The sequence below is a fragment of the Setaria viridis genome, chromosome 4 (genome assembly GCF_005286985.2).
Source record: "Setaria viridis chromosome 4, Setaria_viridis_v4.0, whole genome shotgun sequence".
Taxonomy (NCBI): domain Eukaryota; kingdom Viridiplantae; phylum Streptophyta; class Magnoliopsida; order Poales; family Poaceae; genus Setaria; species Setaria viridis.
In genome coordinates this window covers 493,032-520,610 of record NC_048266.2, presented here as the reverse complement: position 1 = coordinate 520,610, position 27,579 = coordinate 493,032, and the positions used below count along the sequence as shown (strand labels likewise).

The 27,579-nt window shown below is 45.0% G+C and overlaps 4 protein-coding genes and 1 long non-coding RNA gene across 7 annotated transcripts; 2 read left to right on the top strand and 3 right to left on the bottom strand.

Moving 5' to 3' along the window:
• The first annotated feature begins 334 nt into the window (after positions 1-334).
• On the top strand, positions 335-6,422 carry LOC117852789 (protein ACTIVITY OF BC1 COMPLEX KINASE 1, chloroplastic). 3 transcript variants are annotated; one of them, XM_034735050.2, is made up of 15 exons: positions 335-493; positions 2,059-2,381; positions 2,465-2,671; positions 2,784-2,873; positions 2,982-3,128; positions 3,347-3,511; positions 3,692-3,832; positions 3,926-4,105; positions 4,360-4,555; positions 4,877-5,004; positions 5,097-5,168; positions 5,398-5,510; positions 5,592-5,739; positions 5,847-5,916; positions 6,010-6,422. In XM_034735050.2, exons 2-15 carry the CDS (start codon positions 2,082-2,084, stop codon positions 6,078-6,080), a joined length of 2,028 nt encoding a protein of 675 aa, XP_034590941.1. In that variant the 5' UTR covers positions 335-493; positions 2,059-2,081; the 3' UTR covers positions 6,081-6,422. The 3 variants fall into 3 exon arrangements, with proteins under 3 accessions (XP_034590941.1, XP_072149074.1, XP_072149073.1); XM_072292973.1 differs by lacking the exon at positions 335-493 and adding an exon at positions 835-1,174; XM_072292972.1 differs by lacking the exon at positions 335-493 and adding an exon at positions 837-1,182.
• Positions 6,423-11,040: 4,618 nt separating this feature from the next.
• LOC117851920 (WAT1-related protein At5g64700) lies at positions 11,041-14,797 on the bottom strand. Its single transcript, XM_034733831.2, has 7 exons — positions 14,478-14,797; positions 12,703-12,765; positions 12,454-12,570; positions 12,109-12,352; positions 11,815-11,973; positions 11,571-11,722; positions 11,041-11,426 (listed from the first exon to the last, which is right to left on the bottom strand). The coding sequence occupies exons 1-7, from the start codon at positions 14,711-14,713 to the stop codon at positions 11,297-11,299; spliced, it is 1,101 nt and encodes a 366-aa protein (XP_034589722.1). The 5' UTR covers positions 14,714-14,797; the 3' UTR covers positions 11,041-11,296.
• A 2,419-nt stretch (positions 14,798-17,216) lies between these two features.
• LOC117853831 (uncharacterized) lies at positions 17,217-18,581 on the bottom strand. Its single transcript, XR_004640125.2, has 2 exons — positions 17,791-18,581; positions 17,217-17,622 (listed from the first exon to the last, which is right to left on the bottom strand). It is a non-coding gene; the product is annotated as an uncharacterized lncRNA (long non-coding RNA).
• A 921-nt stretch (positions 18,582-19,502) lies between these two features.
• LOC117851427 (WAT1-related protein At3g30340) lies at positions 19,503-21,736 on the bottom strand. The gene is made up of 5 exons (XM_034733246.2): positions 21,180-21,736; positions 20,935-20,997; positions 20,329-20,863; positions 20,070-20,221; positions 19,503-19,982 (listed from the first exon to the last, which is right to left on the bottom strand). Exons 1-5 carry the CDS (start codon positions 21,371-21,373, stop codon positions 19,844-19,846), a joined length of 1,083 nt encoding a protein of 360 aa, XP_034589137.1. The 5' UTR covers positions 21,374-21,736; the 3' UTR covers positions 19,503-19,843.
• Positions 21,737-24,701: 2,965 nt separating this feature from the next.
• On the top strand, positions 24,702-27,208 carry LOC117852930 (large ribosomal subunit protein uL6). Its single transcript, XM_034735238.2, has 3 exons — positions 24,702-25,159; positions 25,996-26,118; positions 26,890-27,208. Exons 1-3 carry the CDS (start codon positions 24,797-24,799, stop codon positions 26,974-26,976), a joined length of 573 nt encoding a protein of 190 aa, XP_034591129.1. The 5' UTR covers positions 24,702-24,796; the 3' UTR covers positions 26,977-27,208.
• The last annotated feature ends 371 nt before the right edge of the window (positions 27,209-27,579 follow it).

Here is a 27,579-nt window from a genome sequence, read left to right as displayed (position 1 = left end):
GCAGCAGATTTTGAGAAAAACTCAAAAGTTGTGGCTCAAACAAACAGGACATCCTTCCGGTCCAAATCCAAAACCTTTTATCTCCCCATTTTGGAATTTTTTGGTGCTCCAAGCGATCAGCAACACCGTACTTGTGGCTGTGGATAGCAAAGGTTTCCCCACGTTAAGGCTCGCATGACGTGGCCACGCCATTACACTGAGTGGCCAGCATTGATTCCTCATTCCTCCCTCTTCACCGTGGCCACGGCTACGTGTGCTCCTCCACTTGGCACCACTGAAAGGGAGCCAAGAAAAGAAAGGCAAACCATTCCTTGCGCCCAAGTCGAGGGCGTGTCGAGGTAAACAGGAGCGCACCGCGCGAGAGAGAGAGTGCGGTGCGGCTCGGTGCCGGAGGATTCATTGAGTTCGCCCCCAAGAATTCGTGGGACCTGTGGAAAGGAGTGAGCTTTCGTCGCCGATTGCCTGGCCGGTAACTGCGTCGGCAAGCCCCGAGGTATGAGAGCTCCTTTTCCTTACCCCCAAAGAAAAGAAGTTAGCTCCCTCTGTTGCTACTACTCTCTTCTTTCTGTTTTCTTTGGGGGCCACACCGTTGGTGCTGGTTGGGGAGACTTGCGCTGTCGCCGACGAGACAATTAGGGAGGGAGAGGGCCGGACAGGCCCTTCTTCTCTTCGCTATTCCCTCCTCCCCAATTGTTATGCAGTTAACTTTTTTTTGGAAGTTTATTTAATGGTGCATGGCTAAGCAGTAAGCTCATGTTTGCAATTTTGTTCTAGTATATCATGCTTGAAATTTACTGTTTTCTGATTACGCTGTAGACGCGTGGCGACCCACCCCTTTGAGATGCCTAGGCGAATAAGGCGCGCGGCGAGGCGACGTCGTACAGCCTAACCTACAATAGGATAGGATCAAGAGGCCTTGAGGAAAGAAGAGGAGGTGCAGAGGCCAGAGGAAAGAAGAGGAGGAGCAGAGGCCAGAGGAGCATATACCTGAGGACTTGAGGCGCAGAGCAGAGGAGGAGCAGAGGCCAGAGGCGCAGAGCAGAGGAGGAGTGGAGGACTTCCTGCTCGCCGGGCTCCAGGTGCGGGCGGGCTCCAGGTGCCGGCGGACGGACTGGCGCCGGCGGACGGACTGCTGCCGGCGGATCTCCTCCCCCTCGGCGCCAGCGGATTCCAGGTCACCAGGTGCCGCCGCCGCCCTCTTCTCTTCCCCCTCTCTCCTCTCTTTCGGTCTTTCCTCGGCCGGATTGAGGCGGGGCGCCGCCGATTCCAGTGCCGCCGCCGGCGCCCTCTTCTCTTTCCCCTCTCTCCTTTCTTTCCTCCTCTCAACTGGGCACGCGCTGCACGGATGGGGCCGCGCGGGGCTACAGACGCGCGCGCCTCTCCTTCCCGTGCCTCTCCTTCCCGCGCGCGCGCTCGGCCCGCGCCCTTTTTTTCCCGCGCGAAGCCGTGAGGCGTCGCCTTACTCGCGCGACGCCGCGAGGCGACGCCTAACCCGCGCCAGGCGACGCCATACGCGCCGAAGCCGTGGCGGGCGGGACGCCGCGCTTCGACAGCCGCCGGGACGCCTAGGCGACGCCATAAAAACAGTGCGCCGTACTTAGTATACCTGATGTTGGTGATTTCCAATTAGTTGCATATATCTAGCTATTGAAATTGTTGTTTGGCAAGGCAGCAGCACAGCAGAATGAAGAAATCTGCATCTACATAGGGGAAAATTTGTCTGTAATAAACTGGTACATATTAGAATTGGAATACAGTCCATGGAAGCCAAGAGAGCTTTCCTAATCCGTGCTCAGTTGTCATTTCTAAACTGTGAACCTGAACAACCTAATGTTCAAAATGTTATCTAGACAGATGTCAATATACAAAAAGAAAGAAAGAAAGAAAGAGCAACCATGGATTGCAGCTGGTATTCAAAAACAAAATTACCCCAGAAACTGATTGACTGATTCGTTTTCTTTTCCAGTTTACTTTTGGAAAGTATAGTGCTGTAATGATGCTCCATAGGTAGGGTCTGTAATATGAAAGTTAGCTGATGCAATTTGCCATCTCGTCCAGATATCAGCACTTGAGGCTCAAGCATGGAGCTCTGCACAGCATGTATCTGGACTTCAGCACAGCGGTCTCATACATTAACTCCTAACAGACGAGCATCATACCATGGATTTGCGAGGTCAATCTCCTTGGTGCCCCAAAGGAGAAGGCGATCGACCCTCTATGTCACGAATGCTGCGTCAACTAGTGCTCCAGTCTCATCTCAAAACATAACCCAACTTCCACGCACCAAAAGTATATCCAGCGACAAACCCAGCAGTGCACTGGAGCAACTTGATATTGAACGTGGCGTTTGTATCCCATTCCGGAAGTACACTCCAGAAATGGTACCGAAATCTTCATGCTTTTATGTTTACAGGATTGATTTAGTAAAAGTTATTTTAATTGTGTGCATTTCTACAATTGCTAGGTCAGGAAAAAAGTCATGGATTCAAGAGGCTCCATACTATCCCTAGCTAGTCGGGGAGTGGAGATAATTTGGAAACTTGGATTTTACTGGTCATCTCTAGTGTATGACTTCTTGGTTGGACGGGACGAAGAAATTGTTCCATATCGCGCCCGCCAACTTCGCAATCTTTTATGTGATCTGGGGCCATCTTTCATAAAAGCGGGACAGGTCATATCATTTATCCTTGATGATAAAGGATAAATCTCATTGTACAATATGAATGCACTAGTCCTATCTTTTGTACACAATTGTCCTAACTTGCTTTGATTCTGTTCTTCAGGTTCTAGCCAACAGGCCTGATATTATTCGAGAGGATTATATGAATGAACTCTGCATCTTGCAAGATGATGTTCCTCCAGTCCCTAACCAGGTATATGGTTACAGCAGATTCTAGTTCTTCAAGATTATAAATATTAGAGTTTGTGCAGATGAACCAGGGTGATCAATAAAGTTCTGGTTGTTGCTGAATATTTGATAGGTAGCTTTTGCCATAATTGAGGAGGAACTTGGACAGCCTCTAGAGAGATTGTTCAGCAAAATTTCATCAGGGACAATAGCAGCTGCTAGTTTGGGCCAAGTTTACCGTGCTACACTTAGAGAAACTGGCGAGGATGTTGCTATCAAGGTTCCTATATTCACTCTGTTTCTGTTATCAGTTTACTTTTTTTTATTACCTTTACTATTCTTCTTCTAACTAAACACATTGTTTTCTTTAATTTTGGTCCTTAGAAAAGCACAAGTATAATACTCTTGTGTCTTTGTACACCTCGTGTCTTGAACCAAATACTTAAATGTGCTCCGGAACCATACTTATATCTTTGATTTCTGTCATTGAAATTGCAGGTTCAGAGACCAGGGATTGAACCAATAATATACCGAGATCTTTTCCTCTTCCGCACTTTGGCTTCATTTTTGAATGGGATTAGTCTTCAGAAATTAGGGTGCAATGCAGAGCTTATTGTTGATGAATTTGGTGAAAAACTTTTGGAAGAACTTGATTACACACTCGTAAGCATTTTCATAGCCTTTAACTGTCATTGTCAATTTAGAGAATTAGCTATTACAGCTGTCATGTTGCTAATATAAAGTGCATTGATTCTGTATCAACAACAACTTCCTTATGTTTTCTTTCTTTTTGATAAGTTTATAGAAGGCTAATGCTTTTAATTCCCTTTTGCAACATATTAGGAAGCTACAAATATCGAGGATTTCCTAGAAAATTTTAAGGATGATCCAACTGTCAAGATACCTCGAGTGTATAAGCAGCTTTCAGGTTCTCGTGTTCTGGTGATGGAGTGGATAGATGGAATTAGATGTACGGATCCACAGGTTTGACTGTCTGTATTGTTGTTTGTTTATTTCAACTGTGTAATAGTTCATGGTGAATGTTTTGCAGCAGTAATTCCAAATTCGTTCATACAGGCTATAAAAGAAGCTGGAATTGATGTGGAAGGCTTTCTCACAGTCGGAGTGAGTGCTGCCTTGCGCCAGTTGCTTGAATTTGGTCTTTTCCATGGAGATCCACATCCTGGAAATATTTTTGCAATGCGCGATGGTCGTATTGCTTACGTCGACTTTGGCAATGTGGCCGTCCTTAGCCAGGTCTGTTTAATGCTCTTTTCTAGGTTAGAATTCTTTGCATTTACAGTTTGTTACACTTTTGTTGCTGTTTTTTTTGTCTGTCTATATATACATTGCCTACATTGTATCTGATAATGCTGCATCAAAATGTCTCTTTATTAAAAGGTTTCCTTCTCTGTTGTGAACTCATGATTGCACTTTCTTGCATTTGCACGTTATACAAGGAAACAAAAGGTGGTTAATATGTTGTTTTTAATTGTTTGTCCTATGTGCAGCAAAATAAACAAATCCTAATAGATGCTGTTGTTCATGCTGTTAATGAAGACTATGCTGAAATGGCAAATGACTTCACTAGGCTGGGTTTTCTTGCTAGTGGAACAGATGTAGCCCCAATTATTCCAGCTCTGGAAGCCATTTGGCAAAACTCAGCTGGAAAAGGCTTGGCGGACTTCAATTTCCGGAGTGTGACTGGTATGTTGATATGCTTAGCATTGTGTTGACTGCCGATAAATGGAAGCTTGTTTGTTTCCTTTTCTTACTGTACGCAAATTGTTGATTTCTCAAATCTCAAAGTGTTGTCAGTTTATTTGTTTGTCACTTGGTCATATGAGTTGCCAATATTGTCTTTTACTGCATTTCTGCATGGTTGCTCATTCATGCTTACTAAATGTTTTTTCCTTCCATTAATGTGAAGTGCTTAGTTTAAGTGTGTAGCATGCTATATGTTCAGATATCTTAAAAAATATCTGAGGGAAGATATACTTCATTTTCTAATGAAAATCAAAATCACAGGGAAGTTCAATCAGCTCGTGTACAACTACCCAATTCGCATTCCAGAAAGGTTTTCTTTGGTTATCCGTTCGTTGTTGACACAAGAAGGAATTTGCTTTACCCTAAAGCCTGATTTTAAGTTTCTTGAGGTATGTCATGTGCCACCTTTGAGCTCTCATGAAAACATCAATTTACATCTGTTTTTACTTACATCCTTTTCTCCATGTTTCTTCATATTTAGGTTGCATATCCATATGTTGCAAAGCGTCTGTTGACAGATCCAAACCCTGCTCTGAGGGAACGCCTGATTCAGGTAACTTGTTTAGACAGTATTGACATTAATGCAACGAATATGTGAACCAATTTGTCAAATTAAGCATTGGTAAAGGAAAAGTCATGAAACTTCTGCTGTGAAAAGGAAAAGTTGCGTAGATTCAGATGCATGTTCAAGTGCACTATTATGCATCTAATTCTGAGATTCTACAATTCTTTATACCATTTTTAGTTTTTAGCACCATTTCCTCAACTTTTTTTCTTTGCAGGTATTATTCAAAGATGGGGCATTCCAGTGGAAACGACTAGAAAACCTTATAGTGCTTGCCAAGGAGAATGTGTCCAAGATGAGCAGCAATCCTGCACTGAAAAAGAATAGTTCGTGAGTATTAGAACCACTGTCTTGCCATCCTGCATATGTTTGTTCGGCCTAGAAGTTTTCTGATCCTGCGAACTATCACAGGCAAGCTATGAGAAGTCGTCAACTGGAGAGCAAACTTGATCTCAGTGAAACAATTAAAGACGGAGCACGGATGTTCCTTATCGATGCTGGGATCAGGAGACAACTCATACTAGCTTTCACTGAAGACTCCAAGTTGCATGTAGAAGAGGTACTATAGATAGATTGTTCGATCATCCTGCAAATTGTTGGTGTCCGTATAAAATATATTTGCATAGTGTTCAATGGATGAATGCAATTCATTTCTTCTTCTCGCAGCTTGTTGATGTGTACAGACTGGTCGAAGATCAAATAGATATGCCTTCACTAGCCCGTGAGGTTCTCCAAGGTATGTCAATCAAATTCTGTTTACTTGATCATGTCAATATGGGAACATTTATCCTTGCAAGAAATATAATGTACTAACTACATTTTTGTGTAGATTTGCCTTCTGTTGCACGTGACTTCATGCTTTCTTGGAGTGATTCCATCCTGTCGGATCGCCAATACTAAATAGTGTAATCCTCGTTACAGCTAGCATAGAAATCAGAGCGACTTTTAGACCTTTCAAGATCATGGTACCTCAAGACAGTCTGCACAAAAATAGCTAGACAGGCATTCCTCCTTGCTCTATAGAATTCGTTTTTCCTGTAATTTTTGTATAGCTAAATCTGCAACCTGCAATTTCTTCTTTTTTTCTAGATCTTCTCAGTTCCTCTGCATGTTTTGTGTAGCACAAAGGAACTTGTATATAGATTATAGAATGGGCTTGTAATTTCGAATGCAGTAGGTGTACACAACCAGCATACAAATATATACATTAGGATCAACAATGTCTATGGACTTCTTCGTGTCTCTGAACTCTGAAGTGTGTTGTACTGTTGATTGACGAGACTTGGAGGAAATGGTCAATTCAGAATGCCGCATGAATGAAACATTTGTTTCCCTTTTCTCCTCTTCCTTTATTTTGTCTGCAGGGATCAGCCACAAATAAGTAGGCTGCATTGCCAGTTTTCTATTCGCTCTGTCATATTTGTTGTAGGAAAGAGATTAGTAAATATGTTAATAATCAACAAACCTAATCACAAACTATTATAAACGGAGGGGATGTAGCTCAAATCGTAGAGCGCTCGCATCTCCATTTTTTTTTGAATTTTTTTACTTTCAAAACCTGTGTGGCTCCCTCGTAACCATTCCCAAATCCGTTTTTTTTCTCGCGGCTTTCGCCATCACCAATCTTTCCTTCTTTTTTTATTTTGAGCTCCACCGATCCTCACTTGACTGAGTAGCCTCCTGCGTAAGGGTGGTAATGGATCACGACCCTCATCCCTTCTTCACAATCTAACTCAGCCCTATTTATTTTTAGTTCAAAATCATATAATACTATGATCTAGTTTTTATTGAGCCTGATCCTTTATCACCCCCACTCTTGAGACAGCGGAACAAACAGTCTCCGCCGTTGGATCTGCAATAGGCAAAATCATCTGAGAATGGCACCAATAAGATCTTTTGGATTTTCATCAAGATGATCAGCGTGCATGTGTGGTGGACAAGTGTTTAACTAGATAACCATTGCCCTATGCAATAGGCAAACTTTTTAATTTGTTTGACTATCAACAACGCGTTCAACCTTCAATTCAACGGCGACAAACCTTCGAGATGTTTTAATTTGATTAATCAACGGCGACGAATCTTCAACAAGCTACTCTTTTGTTGCTGCTAAACACCCTCTGCTTGCGGTAGTAACCCATGGCACAAATCTTAGCATCTTGCAGTGGCAAGCGAGGGAGTAAGCAGGATATCCTCTATTCAATCAGGCGATAAAGTTAGCCATGGGGGCGCGGAGGACATCCAAAGCGTCGTTGCCGTCTCCGAAGATCTCCACATCTCTCACCTCCCCTTGATCCAATGGAAGGTGAAGGTGAAGTTGAAGCGCGTCACCATGGAAGGCGACAGCCTCCTACATCCGCACAAGAAAAAGATCTTGGAGTGCAACTGTGCCAGCAGCCCAGCGCCACCACCACAGGCACGATTTTCAATTTTGATTTTTTTTTATCTTCATCGAAATCAATTGAGATTTCATGAAATTCAGTAATCTTCCCGTCAAATTTATAATCAAATTTGGAAACATTAAATAATTGGAAGGCTCTTGTTTAGAGTTCTACATAAACAGTATTCATATGTTAGGCTACAGTCAATTATTTCCTCATTATTTTGCATGGAAAAGGTCCCAAATAAGTCTGAGCACACCGTCTTTTAGTCTTTAAAATTATCATAAATTCGTGTGCCGCATTCATTAGTTATTTGTGGTTTGGAATTGAGTACAGGAATACCGAACTATTAAGAGGGATGTGTAATCTTTGAAAAATGTGCTCAAGATGATCTAACCAACCTATGAGAGACCTTTGCACCTTCACATCACATGGGGATATTTAGAGATAGTGCTAACTTGAGAGCTCCGGATTTTTCCGGAAATTGTTCCGGAATATTCCAGAGATTCCAGAGTTTCTGTAAAATATTCCAAAAGTTTCTGAAGGTCCAGAGTTTTCAAAAAATGTTCCGGAAGAACCCGTAAGTTCCGAAAAACTCTGGAACTTAACCCCCAACAGCTAGTTTTGGGGTGAAGGGGTATAAATACCCCCTCACCTCCTCCCTCAGTCACTCTCTTAACTTAACTTCGTGATGAGCTGCAGAAAAGCATTCAAGTCCCCCTCTTTACTCTCCTTGGCATTCTTGGTGAGATTTGGTGAGGATTTAAGGAGAGATTCAAGGGAAAGGCAAGAGAGAGTGCTAGTGAGCTGATTTCCCATCTCTTGAGCACCTTGTTGTTCGTCAAGCCAGTGATTTCACGTTTGTTACTCTTGGAGCTTCAAGCTTCTAGCCGGCTAGGCGTTACCCGTGGAGCATCTAAGGTTGTGGCTGCCTACAGGAAGTTTGTATTACCCCGACGATTGAGTAAGTGACTCTAACTTGATCTTTGTGGTCGCTGGAGTGAGGAAAGTGGCTTAGGTGTGAAAAGCCCACCCCTCGTGGGTCCTCAATGGAGACGTAGACTTTAAGGTGTGAAGCTGAACTTCGGTAAACATATCCTTGTGTCTCTTGTGCTTGTTGTTCTTAATTTTGTTCATATTCAAGCATAGAATATATTTCTAGGGTTTGTGCTCAATTTACTTTTCTAGAAATTTTTCAGTTGTTCTATCTTGTAGCAAAGGGCTAGTATATCCTGTTGCTTAACCTATATTCGATGATTTACATTTGAGCAAGGCTTGCATAAGGTCATAGTTCAAAGTAGTATTTCTCCGAAGAATTTGTAGATTTCTCTGAAAATTTCGCAAGTTGCGAAATTTCCAGAACAATCTCCGGAAACTCCGGAAGTTGCTAATAAATTTGTTCGAATTTGTGAAAAAATTTCAGGTTCGACTATTCACCCCCCTTAGTCGACATCCTAAATCCTTTCAATTGGTATGAGAGCGTTGGTCTCCGGATTAAAGCTTAACCGCTTAGTATCAAGATGTCGACGCCAGGTGGTCAAGAGGTACCTCTTGGAGGTGATGTCACCAATCCAAATATCACTCAACAACCCGTACTGCCACAAGGAGCACAAACAAGTGCTCAAGGAGGAGGTGCGGTGGAGCAAGCATAAGTGCAAGGGGGCATCAAGAAATTGAAGATTTCTGCGACGACGACTCAACTATGATGATGCAAGATCAACTCGCTCCGGACGTCGTGATCCACAAAGGGAGTTTCACCAAATCCCTTTCAATTATGGTCGCTTAAATCTTAACACCTCATCTGGATCTATCAACTTGGGAAAGCCTCCTCATTTTAATGGGGTAAGCTATTCCAAGTGGAAAAACTTGATGAGGAACTATTTGATAGCAGTCAACCCTGCACTTTGGGATATTGTTGAAGTAGGTATAATCTTTCCATGTGGAGATGCTACTCTTACACAAGATCAAGAAATTGATATTCAATGCAACTATCGAGCTTTGCATCTTATCAAGAGCTCATTGTGCGCCGAAGAATTTGATAAGATTGATAGGTTGCAATCCGCCAAGGAAGTATGGGGCACTCTCTTCATCAACCATCAAGGAACAAGAAGGGTTATAGAAGGAATAATAACACTATTGGAAAGTGAACTTAACCGCTTCATCATTAGGTAAAATGAGACACCACAAGAGATGTACAATAGGTTGAACAAGATCATTAACAAGATAAGATCTCTTGAAAGTAACAAGTGGGGAAGGAGAGAGGTAGTTGACAAGATTTTCTGGGCTTACATAGCTAGAGATGTTCAACTCCCTATCTTGATTAGGGAAAAAAGAGGGTTTAAGAAATTCACTCCGACGGATGTGATTGAAAGAATTGAAGAACATCTTATCACCGTCAAGGAATCCAAGCTATCCCAAGAAATATCCAAGATTCATGAGCAATTAGAAAAGAACAATGGGGTAGCTCTCAAGACAAGCAACAAGAACAAAGAGAAGGGAGCAAGCACATCATCCAAGGCAACTATCAAGGAGGATAGTGATGATAGTGACAGTGAGAGTATGGATGAGGAAGAGATGGTCTTGTTCATAAGAAAAATAAAGAAGGTGATAAAAATGGGTAGTTTCTTTAACAAGAACAAAGACAGGAACAAAACCAAGAGGAAGTCAAAGAGGCTATGCTTTGGATGTGGCAAGGAAGGTTATTTCATTGCAAATTGTCTAGAAGGCAAGATAAAAAAATGACTCATCCAAGTTAGACAAGAGCAAGTACAAGAAGAATGCCGGTGAAGCTCACTTGGGTCAAGCTTAGGAGGGTGATTAGTGCTAGGATAGGCCTAGAGTGTAAGGTGTGCATGTCTTGTGATCGGTTCTAGGAGTGAACCACTGTTGTATAAGGTGTGTCGGTACCTTGGAGCCTAGGTGGCTCGTCAGCAAGTCTTCGACCCTCTGGCTTAGTGTGGAGCGGTGTCGACGACCGTATGCGGGGGACGTGGAGACCCCCTTCCTTCGTGGAGAAGCTCCTTAGTGAAGGCAGCATCAAGGTGACCGGGGAACTTGGCGTGAGCCTTAGTGGCCAAGTCTTTGTGGCAAGTCAAGGACTGTCCCATAAAAGATTTGGTGATTGGAAAGCAATACTCTTTGAAAAATTTGAAGAGGCGCTGACATAAATCATAAGCAAATAATTTGACATAAATCATAAGCAAAATCATCTAAATTGTTGTACGTTCTTTCTTTAGTTTAAGCAAACTATCTAAATCATCACAAGCAATTGAAGCAGGAACAGCACGAGCGCACGCGGCGTCTGGTTGCCCTCCATCACCTGCTGCCGCGCAGGCCGTCCGCCCGCTCATGCCGTGCGCCATCACTCGACGTCAGTTTGGGATTTGCAAGTTGGAATTTGAACGGGTGGCAATGCAAGGTGGTTCTTGGGCTCATGGGGACGGACTAGCTATATAGTTGTTCAGATAACAGGCTACCAGACAGAATGAAAGCTATAAATCCTGCTATAGCTGTTGGTTCAAGTCAATCTGCAGTTCACTAGCCCCAATAATAAGATCGAGATCGAGACGGCACTGTTGACTGTTGTAAATTACATTAGTACTAGTGCAGTCATGATATCATCAATCTCTCATCATCGATCACAACAAGATGTTATGTTTTTCTCTCTCGCTAGCTGTACTTCATCGTCCACCTATAACATACATCCTATAGAATTGCTAACAAATTATTAGAGGCTAGCTAGGCCATCTCAACTCCGCCCTCCTCCTCCTGCTCCGGCTTCTTCATCACCATTGCAGCCTGTAGCTCCTTGCCTTTCCCCCACAGGAACGCGTACAGCCCCACGGTGATCAGCAACATCCCAACCACGCTGCGCATCGTCCATACACACAGCATGTTACATGTGCACTCGATGATCAGTTGTCGGATTAACTACAGTACACATATGCGGCAGTGCCTTTTGATGCTTGTTCAGAGTAAGCATTAAGTGACTCATATATGCTGTCGTACTCACCCTCCCACGTAGATGTTGGTGCCGAGCAGCACCGAGTCCATCACCGTAGTGATGATCAGCGACAACGAGTTGAACATGGGAGGGTAGATCGGCCCACGCCGGCTCACCGCCCATGAGATGAGAACGAAGGTGATGCCCGTGTTGAACACGCCCTGAACATGGACAATCATCGCATCAGTTAACATCTATATGCAGGGTAAATGTAGCTATCAATTAATGGCAAGTAAATAGCACTGGTAATTACCGAGTAGACGATCGTCAGAAGCTGCAGGTCCCACTTGAGCCTCCAATCTGCTCTGTCATGGTTGAGGATCACGCCCACCACAAAAGACTGAAAGCTTCCCGACAGGCACGTCAACGTCGTCGCCCAGTACTTTGATGGGAAAATCTTTCCAAGACTTGCCTGTTCATCACAGTGGAAAGTCATCATCAGCACGGATGAGTAGAGTCAATCATAGTGATATCTTATTTCAATCCACAACAAAAGTATGACTTTATATATCAGACTATATATTGGCACTGACTAGTACGGCAGTACCTGCACGATGAACCACAAGGCGTAGCTAAGGCAGCTGCCACACAAGAAGAGTGTGCCGGCGACCATGCCATCGTGATGAGCACCGCTCGCCGGCGCACCGCCGTGGGAGGATTTCAGAAGGTGTGTAGGCAGGTGCAGAAGCCGCCCTTTTAGCAGGCTCACTATCATCGTCCCACCCACGCACGTCAGAGTGCCCACGAGCATCATCCTGCCAGGCCATTTCCCCAGCGCCACCCTCTCCGCTCTGAATGAAATGTACATTATTTTGCAGATGCAGCCATGCAGGTATGTCGATCATAACCCTCCTTCTCTATGTTATGGCACATATATGGATCTCATGCATACCCGAGCACGATGGCGATGACGAAGGTGACAATAGGGATCAGGTTCAGGAAGACAACAGAGTAAGCAGGGTTAGTGGCCTGCAGCCCATAGTAGTACAACCCCATTGCTAGGACGACTCTGCAACACAAGATGCAGATTCACTTTGAAACAGATAATACGTACAAGATACGTATCTCCTATGAATTTTGTCTACGCATGTCTAACATTCACAACAAAACAAATATATACAGGCTGAGTGTGAGTGCTCACCCGAATGTAGCATTTACGGAAATCCAACCCAACACAACCAAATTCAGTTTCTTCCACATTTCCCTGCAACAGACAAGATGGCAATACATCATGAAATGGAATTCGAAAGGAAACTCGTTATTGAACATCATGACATATTTTTCATGAAAAGATCTCTACATAGACAGCAATTTGTATCATGAGTAACAATGGATAGCACTGCGTGTAGGTATAACAAGTTAGTACGGAGTACCATCAAGAACAAGAAGAATAGCAGAAAGCATGAGTAACAATGGAGAACACTGAACAGGTAGGTATGTGATGTACCAACCTAGCTATCATCTAGCTAGGCATACACCTTGTTTGCAGATTCTATTCAGGGCGACGCACTGGATAAGATTTTGGGCATTGCTTCAGAAGGAGGACAAAGACACTATACCACAGGCGTGTCGAGCTTTGGAGACTACAGCTATGGAGATCTTCGCAAAAAATGGGTGGCGGTTTAGTAATAGGCTATAAACTGTTTACTTTATCATGTCACCTATTCAAGCATGTGTGGTTTGCTTTTTGTAATAATAGCTGAATATATTAATTTGTGATGTAGAGCCCGGAATATTGAACTATTCCTTTATTTAAAAAATACACAATACATTTAGCATTGATTAATTCATCTTCTTTATCACTTGTGCATTAGCATACAGATAGGCACGGTGCACGGAGGAAGGTTCTGGTGCTCCCAGACCTCCGTTTGCTCCCGTGTGCATCCTTTGGATGCACCATCAACGGTGCATGTGGATGCAGTTGTGGGCTGCGCTGTACTTTTGTCCAAAATTAACGGTAGGAATGTAAAAATTTTATTCCAAAATTTGGTTGAATTTAAACTTATCGGTGGAAAATTGCAAGGCATAGGGGGGCCCAGTCCCCTCCCTCACCGCCACTGACTGTATCCAAGCAAAACTCCCTCACCCACTCCAGCATGCGACAAGAGTGTTGCTATATCTGTCGTCTGAGGCATATTATACAAGTTGGCGACAGTAGCAGTCTGACAGAGACATTTCTTCTTGCGTCTCCTGAGTCCTGACTGGTGCCAGATCAGTTGGCCATTGGCACTGTAACCAGTCACATCTACTGGTTCTGTCTTTGTTCATCAGGACATCAGGTAAGTAACCTTTAGACTATAAGCGACACAGCACAAAAGGACAAAGACAGATGAAATTGCGTTGAAATTTGCCCGTTTCTTAGAAACTGAATGCAGGAGGGGCCAATGGAGATGTGGACTGCAGGTTGTCGTTACAGTTGGCAGTCAACAACGCTAATAGCCCCTGCCCCTTGGATTCCGGATGCAAACAGTGCATCGATCAATCAATGAGTGTGCATGATGCATAAGAATGCATGAATGATAAACACAGCCTACTCTGCTTGGTATCTGACTGTACTTGATCTCGTAACTGCCGTACTATGCCGTAATTCAGAATTGTGGTGTGTGTACGATTGTCCGGGCGGTGACCGTTGCGTCAAGTGCAGATGCAAAAGTTCTCCTGTTCTAGAAAGAGTGGAAAAAGCATACAGAATCATAATGCATGCAGTACGTAATGACGTACGCTATAGGAAAGAAGCATGCATGGTGTTCTTGCTGATGCACAACTAACTGGTGTGTTCTTGCTGATGCACAGCTAGCTGGTGTTAGGTAAACTACCTACAGAGTCCATCCATGCATGTTTCAATTACTCAAGGAATGAAGAAACCAATTAATGCAATATGTAATTAAGGAACAGGCAGCAGCTAGGCAGTGGTACCTCTCCAAGGCGAATGCGAGCGGCGCGACGGCGGCGGCGGCGACGAGGTTGCGGTAGACGATGAGGACGACGGGGCGCATGCCGGTGTTGAGGGCCAGCTTGGAGAGCAGCAGCATCACCACGGTGAGCACCTGCACCATCACCATGCCCAGCGGCAGCGCCGCCGCCCGCGTCGGCGGCTTGACCGTCTCCGGCTGATCCTCCCCGTTGTTCGCCGTCCTCGGTTCGTCCGCCATGCTACTAGCTCCCCGTTGCTGCCGGCCGGCCGGGAAGACGAATGCCAATGCAATGGAGGTGTAGATGTAGGTAGGGGTGCAAGCAACTTAAATGGCGCGCGTGCGAGACTGAGAATGCATGTGATGTGAGATATAAACGGGAACCATGGACGATGAATGTGCACGTAATCAGTGTACGGTAGGTGGGTACCAAGAATTCAAAAATCCTTTTTTTTATCAACAGATTCTTTTTTTCAAAACGAGGTAGCAGGAGAGCTGCTATATTAAAAAAAAAGGAAAGCCCGACAGATCGAGTAAAAAAATCTGTACATGCTATACACCCTCATCCTATCACAAGATAGAGCGAAACAAAAATGCCACTAGAACTTCGTAATGTAACAACTACAAGTGTCGTGCCGCGTAAATAGAAGACTCTAAGTGTTTAGTCCTCATCTGTGCAATTAGCATCCGAACATCCAATGTAATCCTGCTAAAGTTTAGCACCTCGTATCCAAACACCCCCTTAGTTGCACCCGGTTTACTTCGACCCATAGGCGGTGGTACTCAATAAAATGTGCTACAGAGAAATCGCGATGTAGAAGGTTTAAATCCCGAATCCATGTGTCACCAGTCACCGCCTCATACAAGGACCTGCCTTTTCTCCTCGGCCTCTATCCACTGACCCAGCCGTTGTGCTAGAATGATGTTTTTTTTACCGTCTCCAATTGTAATCTTGGTGGCCGCAGCAAAAAGTTTACGGTCAGTTTGCGAGCAAGGGATATCACATCCCTCCTAATGCGGGCCCTCGTTCATCCACTCCTGCCAAAGCCAACGAAGACGTAAAGCTCTGGAGAATTTTCTGAGATGTAGTACTCCGAGTCCGCCCCCTTTCCGAGGCTTTACCGACCGTGCCCAATTCACTTTGCACTTTCCGCATGTGATTTGTTCGGATCCCGCCCATAGGAACTGTTTCCTCTTAGCGTCGATGAGCTTCATGATTTCTTTAGGAGCTTTAAGGGCCGTCAGTAGATAAACGGGTCGGGAGGTCAGTACTGATTTAACAAGCGTAAGTCTTCCGGCTGTCGTCATGTCCCTTCCGCTCCAATTGCTAAGTTTGCCGACAACCTTGTCCACTAGAGGTTGGAAGTCGACCGTCTTTAGATGTACTGTGGACAACGGTAGGCCAAGATATTTGACAGGGAAAGTGCCATGCTTTGCCGGTAAATTTTGTAGTACCAGTTGTATGCCCTCACAGCAGACAGGGATGACGGTTGAGTTGTGGAAGTTTGTTTTCAGTCCCTCACAGCAAATAGGGACGGCGGTTAACTTGTGGAAGTTTATTTTCAGTCCCTCACAGCAGATAGGGACGGGATGGCGGTTTATTTGTGGAAGTTTGTTTTCAATCCCTCATAGCAGATAGGGATGGCGGTTGACTTGTGGAAGTTTATTTTCAGTCCCTCACAGCAGATAGGGACGGGATGGCGGTTTACTTGTGGAAGTTTGTTTTCAGTCCCTCACAACAGATAGGGATGGCGGTTGACTTGTGGAAGTTTGTTTTCAGTCCCTCACAGCAGATAGGGACGGTGATTGACTTGTGGGAGTTTATTTTCAGTCCTGTTACTTCTCCAAACATGCCCAAAATGTTGACTAACACGTCCATCTCCTCTTTTCTTGGTTGCGATGAACATCGCCGCATCATCAGCGTACGTCGATATACGGCATGACGGTGCCCGTCCACGGATTCTTCTAAGGACTCCCATTTTGTTACCAATCTAGCAGCCTTTTTAGTGGGTCAATTGCTATGACGAAGAGGAGCGGTGACAGGGGATCGCCTTGCCGTAAACCCCTGCCATGCTTAAGAGGCTGGTTTGGGACTCTATTTAGGAGTACTCGGGCGGAGGAAGTGGATAGTATTGCCACGATCCAGTCGCACCAACGTGTCGGAAAGCCTAGGTGTTGTAACAACGAGAGTAAGTAATCTCACTTGATGGAGTCAAAGGCTTTCACAATATTCAACTTGAGGAAGACGGCAAGTACTTTATTTCTATGATATCGTCTAGCCGTATTGCGCACCATCATGCAGTCGTCATGAATACTCCGCTTCTTGATGAATGCACTCTGGTATTTGAAGATAATTGAGTTCATGTGCGGCTGCAGCCTAATTGCCAATGCTTTGGGGATGATTTTGATGAAGGAATGGATGAGGCCTATGGGCCTAATTCAGTGGTCTGTTGCAAAATTGTTTGTCAATTGGGAATGTCAGAACTAACATAGCATAATCAAATATCTGTACGTTATGTATGCAACAAAAGCAAAAGCAAAAGCAATCACATGCCTAATAATGCAACTGAGTCTCAGAAAATACTTATCATAACCACCATGATAAAATAATCTTTCATCTAAAAAGCATACCCAGTCATAATCGAAGATACCGATTAGCTTGAAGAAGGGATTCCAAAGGGCTTCTACAACGACACGAATCTGATCAGATGGAAGCAGGCCCAACATGCCAGCTATGGTCCTCTTCGTTGCATCTACTGTGTTTAAGGAGCAACATCTTTATGAATGACACTTAGGTCCAAGGGCTCTATATCCTGGATCAAGTCCCAGAGCATGGATTTGTACAAGATAAACAAATACATAATGAGCAACTTTTACAGCATGACCAAAACAATGTCTAAGTGAATTGCAATAGATGAAAATCAAACGTCATGCCCGTGGCCGCCGCATCTCGCTCGTGGCCACTATCAGGACCAAAACAAGACCCTGCTGATGTACGTGGTCCGAGATTAGATTATTACAGCGAACAAGAACATCGATCACAATTACGTTGAGCTAGTGAATGGTATGTGCCGGTCCTTGTCGTTCCCACACACCAACTTACGGGACCCCTTTGGGTGCAGAACGTCGAAGCTGCTCCAGCGGTTCTTCTGCATGCGCAAGTAAATAATCTCTCAGAGTTATTAACATACTCCATCGATCCATCCAGTTCTTTTTAATTACCAACAACAAATGAGCAAGCTAAGAGAGACTATATATAATCTCAATAGAATTGTTGAGAAGAAATTAACAGCAGAGCAGCATGCAGGAGTATGTACCAATGATGGTGCATGCTTCCACGATGGGAGTGGGATGAATGGATGATGCATGGAACAAGTAGTGGTGCATGGAACAAGAGAGGCGAGGCGGAGCAAATTCAGGAAACAACACCGAATCGGAATCGTGCGAGGGAGGTGACGTCGCGCCGGCCAAGGCGGGGGCAGGGAGACGCCCAGCCCGCCCTCGTCTGCGTGGAGGTACGCCGGGGATGACCTCCATCTCGGCCTGCGGCGGGGGACGGCAGGCTGGCGGCGAGCGATTGATTGGGGGCGAGACGAGAGCAGAGTTGAGTTGCTCTGGCGGCACGGCGGGGGGCTTCCTGGCACTGGCAGGTGGGGGCTAGCTGACTTGACCGGGCCGGGGAGAGGTGAAGCACGCGCTCCGTCGCCGGCGGTGGGAACCCGTTGCCAAGGCGACGCCGTCCCGTCCGCCACCTACACGGCCATCGAGGCAACTGCCAAGGCCAAGAAGGTCTCAACACCAACATCGGCAAGTGACTCCTCAACACCAAGATCACGGGCAACTTGAAACTGCCTCCTCTGCTCCTCCTGCTTTACCGCAATACAGGTGACCGGCCCAACCGAAACCCTTGTTGCAGGCCAGGCGAGATCCCCTACAGTACAGTACAGAGAGGGCCAGTCCATCGGTGACAAGAACGGGCCAAGCAGCACAAGCTCAGGTTCTACTACATTGCCACCACAGCAGCGCTCTCCGCGACTCCAAAGACAAGCCAGTCCTCTCAAGAAGGATGCTGATTTTCTTTCTTTCGTGTGCATGCACACAACCACACACTGACACACATCTGGTTTGTGTGTGTTTGGGCTGTCTTTTTGATCTCCAAATGATGCTGATTTTCGCTGCATGGCTTGCACAATGTTAGGAATTGGCTGGTTGGAGTACAAGAAGCAGCTGAAGAAGGGGGAGCAATGGAATGTGGAAGTCTACTAAGGGGGTGTTTGGATCCCCGGGCTAAACTTTAGTTTATGTCACATCAAATGTTTAGATACTAATTAGGAGTATTAAACATAGACTATTTACAAAACCTATTACACAGATGGAGGCTAAACGGCGAGATGAATCTATTAAGCCTAATTAGTCCATGATTTGACAATGTGCTGCTACAGTAACCATTTGCTAATGATGGATTAATTAGGCTTAATAGATTCGTCTCGCTGTTTAGCCTCCATCTGTGTAATTAGTTTTATAATTAACTCATATTTAGTCCTCCTAATTAGCCTTCGAATATTCGATGTGACATGGACTAAACTTTAACTTCAGGATCCAAACACCCCCTAACTCCTGGATATTACATCTCACATTATATATGTGTTGTGTGTATCTTTGCATACGCCATGTATGTGTGTGGGTCAAGATCTACTGCATATATAATGTATATAGTGAGTATTTTTTTTACTTGTTTTACCATGGCGAGCTATTTCTTTTTCAGTTTTCAGTTTTATATATACTCATCTTTATTCCTACTCAATTTCTATTCAAGAGTAATATTCATGCAGTGCACTAGTGGAAAGAGCCAGGAAGTCACTTGCAGAACCTATAATTAATCATAGTACTCTCACAAATTTGTTGCGAAACTATTGAATTTACTAGCTGTTATTGTGGTTTATGTCGATTCTAACAGAATTATATCGATTGGTATTTGGTTATTGAACTCTCTTCCCCCAGAGAACGAACCATATGTTGCAGAACGAAGTTACAATTAACAGTATGTACTTGTATTATAAGAAAAGGTGAGCAGGTGCCTACATATAATGTGCAGAAAATCTGCTCTCCAGTACTCTGTATATATTTGTCAAGAGGACTACAAAATGGGTGATAGTGAGTCCTTCTATGATGTTGCTATCAGTACGATTTAAGATGACTCTACTGTTTGGATTAGAATCTAAACACTTTGCTGGCACCAGACTCATCTGAGAAGAACATCATTGCCCCTCCTGACACACCAAAAGAGAGAGAGAGAAAAGGGGCTAGGGAGATCTTATTGCTGCAACTGTTACAACCCAACGCCCAACAGTCAGTGGATGGTGTCGATCTTCAGGTGTGCACCGCCTGCTGCTGCTGCTGCTCTTTTTCAGGGTCTTCGGCAACCTTTGGAGGACAGTGCAGGGCATCCTGCCTCTTGCCCCACAGCAGGAGATACAGCCCGCCGATCACAAGAACCGATCCCAGCACGCTGCACAACAGCTTCAGTTCATCAGTGCCTGGGTAATATTGCCAGCTATGTATGTGTAATTCAGTTCAGCAATGTTAGGTACAGTACCTTCCGAGGTAGAGCTGCTCGTGCAGGATGGAGAAGTCAATGACGGAGACGATGATCTGCACGACGGGGATGAAGGCGGCCACGAACACGGCGCCCCTCTTCTCGATGCACCATGTCACCAGCACGAACGACACGCCGCACCCGACGATGCCCTGATCGATCCAAGACAATTGATGTTCAGAGTCTATGCAACGCTGACAAGGTACGAGACTGAAGCAAGGAAGAGTGAATTATTCAGAGTTGGTGGTTACAGGCTTACAGCGTATAGGACGGTGAGGATCTGGAACTTGCTGGTGATGATCCATGGCGTGATGCTCCGCTGGGTGCAGAGGCCGACGACGGCGACCTGGAGGAAGCTGAACATGGACATGAGGGCGTTGCAGGAGTAGACGTGCGGGTACTTCCTGGCGAGGCGGCCGTGGAGCAGGAACCAGCAGGAGAGGCAGACGCAGTTGCCCAGGATGGCCACCGTGCCCAGCGTCCACTTGCCGCGGCTGACGGCCTCCGCGGCGGCTCCTCCTCCCGGCGGCCGGTGGTGGTGAGAATGGAGGTGCGAGCCGGCGTGGGTGAGGGCGACGCCCTTGTAGAAGGTGAGCACCATGGCGCCGCCCAGCGAGACCAGCGTGCCCGCGAGCTTCGCCATGCCCGTCTTGCACTTGAGGTTCAGAGCTTCTGACCGCGTGGCGACGGCGAGGAGGAAGGTGAGGACGGGGGCGATGTTGGAGAAGGCAGTGACGAAGGTGGCCGTGGTGTAGCGCAGGGCCACGAAGATCATGTACTGACGCAGAGCAGCGCTGCAAGTTCATCTTTCATCAATGTCTTGGTCTTGTTTCAGAAGAAATAATCAAACATGCAGAGTGAGTACCCGAGCGCCGCACTGACGAAGATGTAGGCGAAGATCTCCAGCGTCAGCTTTGGCCTCGACTTCCTGAAATTCAATTCAATTTAACAATTTGGAGCAGAAAATAAAATAAAAAATAGAAGAAGACATGCTGGTGTGGTGAGCAGCAACAAATTCAGAAAATAGAATGCATCCTCCTCCCCTTCTTTTTCTCGAAAAGGAAAAGGAGAAGGAAACATAATAATAAAGTTGATGACCGACCGACCGACCTCTCCTTGAAGAATGCTATTGGCGCGAGGAAGACGGAGGCCGTGAGCTGCTGCAGCGTGACGATGACGAGCGGGTTCATGCCGCCGTCCATGGCCACCTTGACGAGCGACACCATGACCGCCGCCACCACGTTGAGGCAGAGCATGACGGCCACCGGCAGGCCGCCGCCGAGGCACGACCCCATCATCCCCATGCCCGCCGGTATGCTATGGCAGTGGCTGCTGATGACTTGCTTGCTTCAGACAAGCTAGAATCCCAGCTGCAGGCGGCAGAATTTTATAGTGTCTTGGCCCGACCAGGCGATTCTCCTCTTGGCTTGGGCGTTGGCGAGAGACGAATGCTATACTAGAAGCAAGGGAGGAGAGGAGAGAATCGTTTCAGGTACGCCTTTTTTCCCTCTGAAGAAAAAGATGGGCGAGATTGGGTACAGAAACCTAGCTTAGCCGGGTAGTGGATGCAGTGGAACTGTAGGCCGTCTTTTACATCTTTTTGTGTGTGGGCAATGATGCAGTCGCCATTGGGATTGCACATCCTGACCCAGAAACACAAATGTGGCCACCCCTCTTTCTTTCCCAAAGGCACGGCTCCTCCTTTATTTGCCACTGTTTGAGATGGTTTGATATGCGTGCGCGTCCCTTTTATCATCTGCACTGCTTCTGCTTGCAGTGATGAGTGAAGTACTGCTAGCTACTAACACTTTGATCGACGTATGTAGTAGTCTATCTCTGCTTGATCTGCTTCTCATTCAGACATGCAGAGGCATCTAGCTGCACTTGGTGAGTGAGTGAGGCATATGAGAAGCAGTTAATAAAGTGATCCATCCATCGACAGAGAAAGAGAATATAAGCATATAGCATTTCTCTTCTGTTGCACGCGTTCGTGGAGCCGGAATAATCCGTGCCCAGAGAAAGTAACAATAAACTAGTAGTAACATTTACCGGAAAGCGTTTATTCGATCCCTTGTTGTAGCGTCATGGTGTCGGCGAAACATTAAGTTACAAGGCTTCCTTCTTTTTGTAGTATAAGGCCTGAAGACCATGCTCTAGCTAGCAGATTCAGATGAGGAGGGAGAGAGGTGAGAAAGGAATGGTAGGAGTGGGGAGGAAAAGGAGATGGAGGAGGTGACCTGAAACAGGAGCACACGCATGAGCCTGCTGTTTTGCTGTCACTCAGTTCGGTTGGCAAATTGTGTCGATGGAGACACCATGCATATGGATCCGATGCTACATACGTACTCTCTTTAGCTGCGATTGCCGGAAAAGAAAAAGGCAGAGGAGTCAGCCGAAACGACGTCTTCGGCCCATGCTTAAATCGCTGTACTGTCAACTAGTATCGCTCAGGCCAACGCAAAGGCATGCGTGATGTGAGCTCTTCTTTCTTCTTCTTCTTCTTCTTCTTCTTCTTCTTCTTCTTCTTCTTTCCTTTCTTTTGTTAGTTAACTGATTGCATTGCATCGCATTCTTGTTGGACTAGTAATTTGATTACTTGATCGATCGAGCTGATGACATTGATGATTTGCTTTCTGAAAGCAACCTCACTTTGACAGTTATTTGATTATATTGATGAGTCATGACCGACCCTTTATGCTATTTCCTCACTCATATATCTGGTGTTCTCATCAATTAAATAGCTAGCTGAACTGCATATCTATCTGTGAGCTGTGCATATGCTATGCTATGCTATGCCAGAGTGAGTGAAAGCCTGACATGAAACGTGTGAGTGCTACTACTACAGTAGTGGACGTGCCGACACACATGCTATTACTATTTGTTCATCCATCCATGTGGAGATGGGATGAGATGAGATGAGAGATCCATGACCATGACAGCGACAGATGATCAAAGGATTACCGCCCCTACGCTATGTATATATCTTGAGATACAAGACAGAGGGGGGAACTGTTTCAGTAGGCTGCCTGCCTGTACGTAGCTAGAGTTGAGTGATCTGTGCTGCTAGTCGATCGAGCACATCTTGAGCCTGATCACCATTCTGCATCTGCAAGAGGCAACCCATGAGATTTCAATTACTGAATTCGGCACTGCACAGTTGCTAGCTCTTCCTACTTGGCAACAGCATCGTCTATCATGCATGGTATTCATCTGATTACAAGTACTCGATCAATCGACACGCAGACAGACAGCTTGTCGTGGAAGAACATGTGCAGTAGCATTGCTTTGCCTACTCCTATACGACGCGTAGCTTGCACTGCATGCATTGGTAATTGGTATAGGCGAGCCATGACTACGGATCGGAGCACTCGGCGATCTTGAGGTTCAGGGCCACCTCCATCGCACTATAGTGTAGTGTAGCGTTGTGTTGTGTTGTGTCTCCTCATTTCTGCCAGCGAGGCATCAACCTTAGCTTGCTTGCTTTTTTCCCATGCTTCGCTGTGCATAAAAGTCATACCATGCAAAGTCTCTTGCCAAAAAAAAAGCAAAAAGGACTCAAGCTTCGACTTAGGGGTGTTTGTTTCTTTAGGAACTCCTAAAATTCATGTCACATCGAATGTTTAGATACTAATTAGGAGTATTAAATATAGACTAATTATAAAACTAATTGCACAGATGGAGACTAGTTTGCGAGATGAATCTATTAAGCCTAATTAGTCCATGATTTGATAATATGGTGCTACAGTAAACATGTGCTAATGATGGATTAATTAGGTTTAATAGATTCGTCTCGTGAATTAGCCTCCGTCTGTGTAATTAGTTTTATAATTAGCTCATGTTTAGTCCTCCTAATTAATATCTGAATATTCGATGTGATATAAATTTTAGGAGGTCCTAGAACCAAACACCCCCTTACTTGTAAGCTACATGGCATCCCAGCTTCTCGTCAGCTTAAAACAGAAGCTGCAAACATGCGTATGATCTGTTTGTCTGAATTTTCTAATAACTTCTCAGCGTGAAAAGCTATAAGCTCAAATAAACAACAAATTTATTGTGCAACTTCTGAAAAGCTAGAAGTTCAAAAAAACAAAGTGTATTATGAAAATTTGGAAATCTTAGTTTTGTGAGCATTTTGAGCTCAGAAAGCGAAACACATCTCTAGACGTTAGTTTTGGCTTTTCAGGAAAAAAACCACAACATCAACTTTTTCAGACAAACAGGTTTATAGTGTTATCTAATGTGGTGAAAGATCTACCGTGTGCTCATGTCTATCACTTGTCTTGTTGTGTATACCACGTAGTTAAGTCGTGTTGATTATGATGTTTTGGACCTCTAATGACATGCTTAACAAGTTTTAGGACCCGCGAATTCTTGGCAACTGAGCAATGTCTGGCCACAGTTGCGGCCCATTTAGATAGGGTTTAGGGTGGGGCTGACGCGGCGCTGCTTCTTCTCTCTCTTCTCATCCCATCACAGTCGCCCGGCCCGCCATCGCCCTCACCCGCAACAGTTGGGCCCATTTAGATAGCAAGGCCCATTACCTGACCGCTCGCGATCCGACGGCTGAGATCCTCGCATCAAACCCTACATCGGCTCCTTCCACCGTATATAAATAGTCTGCTCAGATCAAACCCTCCTCCCCCGCCGCCCTCCCGTTCGTCTCTCTCGCCTCCTCCGCACCGCCGCCTCCTCCCCTCCCGCGCACCCGTACCCGCCGGCGCAGCAAGATGAAGACGATCCTCGCTTCCGAGACCATGGACATCCCCGAGGAGGTCACCGTCAAGGTGGCGGCCAAGGTGGTGACGGTGGAAGGGCCGCGGGGCAAGCTCACCCGCAACTTCAAGCACCTCAACCTCGACTTCCAGCTGCAGGAGGGCGGCCGCAAGCTCAAGGTCGACGCCTGGTTCGGCACCCGCCGCACCATGGCCGCCATCCGCACCGCCATCTCCCACGTCCAGAACCTCATCACCGGCGTCACCAAGGGATACCGCTACAAGATGCGCTTCGTCTACGCCCACTTCCCCATCAACGCATCCATCACCAACGCCAACACCGCCATAGAGATCCGCAACTTCCTCGGCGAGAAGAAGGTGATATACTAGCACTGCTACGCCTTCCATTTTTCGCGTTTTATAGTGTTTTTGTTTGATGTGGTGATCAGCTGCGCCTTGTGTGTTCTTGTCTAGTGCTACAAGCCGATTTACACATTAATAAATCCCTAAAATTCGTTAAGCGAATCACTTGGGATCAAGTCAGCCCAATCAATATATGGGCAATTAAGCATGTGTCACTCACACTCTAGTACTGCTACAGATTCCCCATAGAGCTATCCGTTAGCATAAAATTGCTGATTAATAAACCCTACTTAATTTGGTCGCATTGAACCTGTTCGCCTAGGCGGGTCTATGTTTTAGTTAGATGTTGCTATGCTGTGCCGCGTTTGTATATGTAAACAAACTAGCATTTCTGGGCTGGTGATGCAGTTATTTGGTTAGTTAACAGTCTTCCAAACCTGGACCAGGTTTAATCTTGCGCGCGAGCAGGGAATGTTAGAAATGTCATGCACATCGTGACGCACTTTCTAAACTATTGTGTTTAAGTTATCTTTGTTGTTATGACAGTAAGCTCTATGCACTAGTTTCTATCTTAGTAAACCAAGAAATCTTTAGTCTTGAGATCTGATGTGATACATAAAGGTTTCAGTTGCTTCGCTTTTCAATAGTTGACAGATATCATTCAGTGCGTACTTGTTCAAATGTGGTTCTTTAAGCTATGAACGGAAGAAATGTTCTACTTTAATTGTAGATCCAGTTCTACTTTGCCATTCTGTGTTTGTGCTTTGTCTATACCTCAATGTGCACATGTGATCTGTATCTCTTGTACAATGCAACAAATTGAAGTGTTCTGATTTTTCCCCCATGCACAGGTGAGGAAGGTTGACATGCTTGATGGTGTGACCATCTTGCGTTCTGAGAAGGTCAAGGATGAGCTCATCCTCGACGGCAATGACATTGAGCTCGTCTCACGCTCTGCCGCCCTCATCAACCAGGTGATTATGCTCTCTTTCACTCTTCCTAATGCCGTTGTGCCATGTGCTTTGATGCAATAGATCACGATTAGTTGTTCCCGCTACTGCTATTGCTTTGTGATTAAACTACTGCTGTAGATATAGCCAAAGTTATAGGAAATGAAATGTCAGATGGTACCAGAGTTCATCACAGGGTCTTACTTGTGGTTGTTTTGGCTTTGACGCGTATGTGCGCATCACAGTGTAAAGTTTGTGCCACAACTCACTAGTTCTCTCAAATAGAATTTAAAGCTTGCTGTTTTTACTTGCTGACTTTACGATCCACACTGACATGTGTAAGAATCGATTATCCATGTTGAACACTAGTTTCTGGCTTTATAATTCTGGTGTTATAACCAGTGTAGCATCTTGACGTGTTTAGTAATATTAACATGTATGTGCATGCCACATTTTGCTGGTGTAAATCCCATAACTCATCCTAGTGTGACCTAGGGTGGAAAATGCTCATTCCAAATCATTTATGTGATGAATACAGTTAGTGAGCAAATGTTATTTTGTCGTGCCATGACAATTAATTGATAGTCTGGTAGTTTCCAGTAAACAATGCTTGGTTTGCTCCATAAAGTTTTTGCAAGAACAGTCTTACATGCAACATGAATTTACTTACTAGTGTTGTTGATTGTTCTTTGATTTGCATTACTACTTGTCGAGTCCTATGATTCTCTTTACAACCTACTGTTTGATTCCTGTCCCATGATTTGCATTGCTGAATGAAGCTCTGTTTCTCTTCAGAAATGCCACGTGAAGAACAAGGATATCAGAAAGTTCCTGGATGGTATCTATGTCAGCGACAAGGGTGCCATTAACGAGGAGCAGTGAGCTTAGTTATCAACTTAGTCAGTAGCTAAAAATGCCTGCTCTGTTTTTATCATCCTTTGGATTGCAATTTTCTGAGACTGAACTTTGTACTGGGTTAGGATGTGTCATGGAGCATGCTATCTTATCCTATATATCGTTGTCTCTGTTTAAGAGTGTGAACCTTGTTTATCATCCCCTAAAGATATTTGACTGCAAGCATTGGTGGTTGAAACGAAGATGAGAGTTATCTGAATTTTCTTGTTCAATGATGTGCTTCTGAATGATTTTGTTTTTTATGTTTATATGTTGAATCCAGTTTTAAAAAGCATTAAACCCTGTAAACGCTTGGATGATACTGTGAAATAAGCATCATGCTCGTGATATATCTTGCCAGGTGAACACAAATTAGCCTTCGTGGAACACATATAAATTGGTGTACTTCGATTATTTTCAAATGGAGACATGTAGTGAGTGGATGTTTCATATATTTGCTGTGAGTCAGTTTGATTTGATGTATAATTGTGAGGTAGAGTTAACACGTAGCGGTAGAAGCACAATATTTCATCTCCCTTCAATGTGATTGAGGTGCAGTGTTGCAAAAGTTTGTCAGAAGCATTCGTGGTT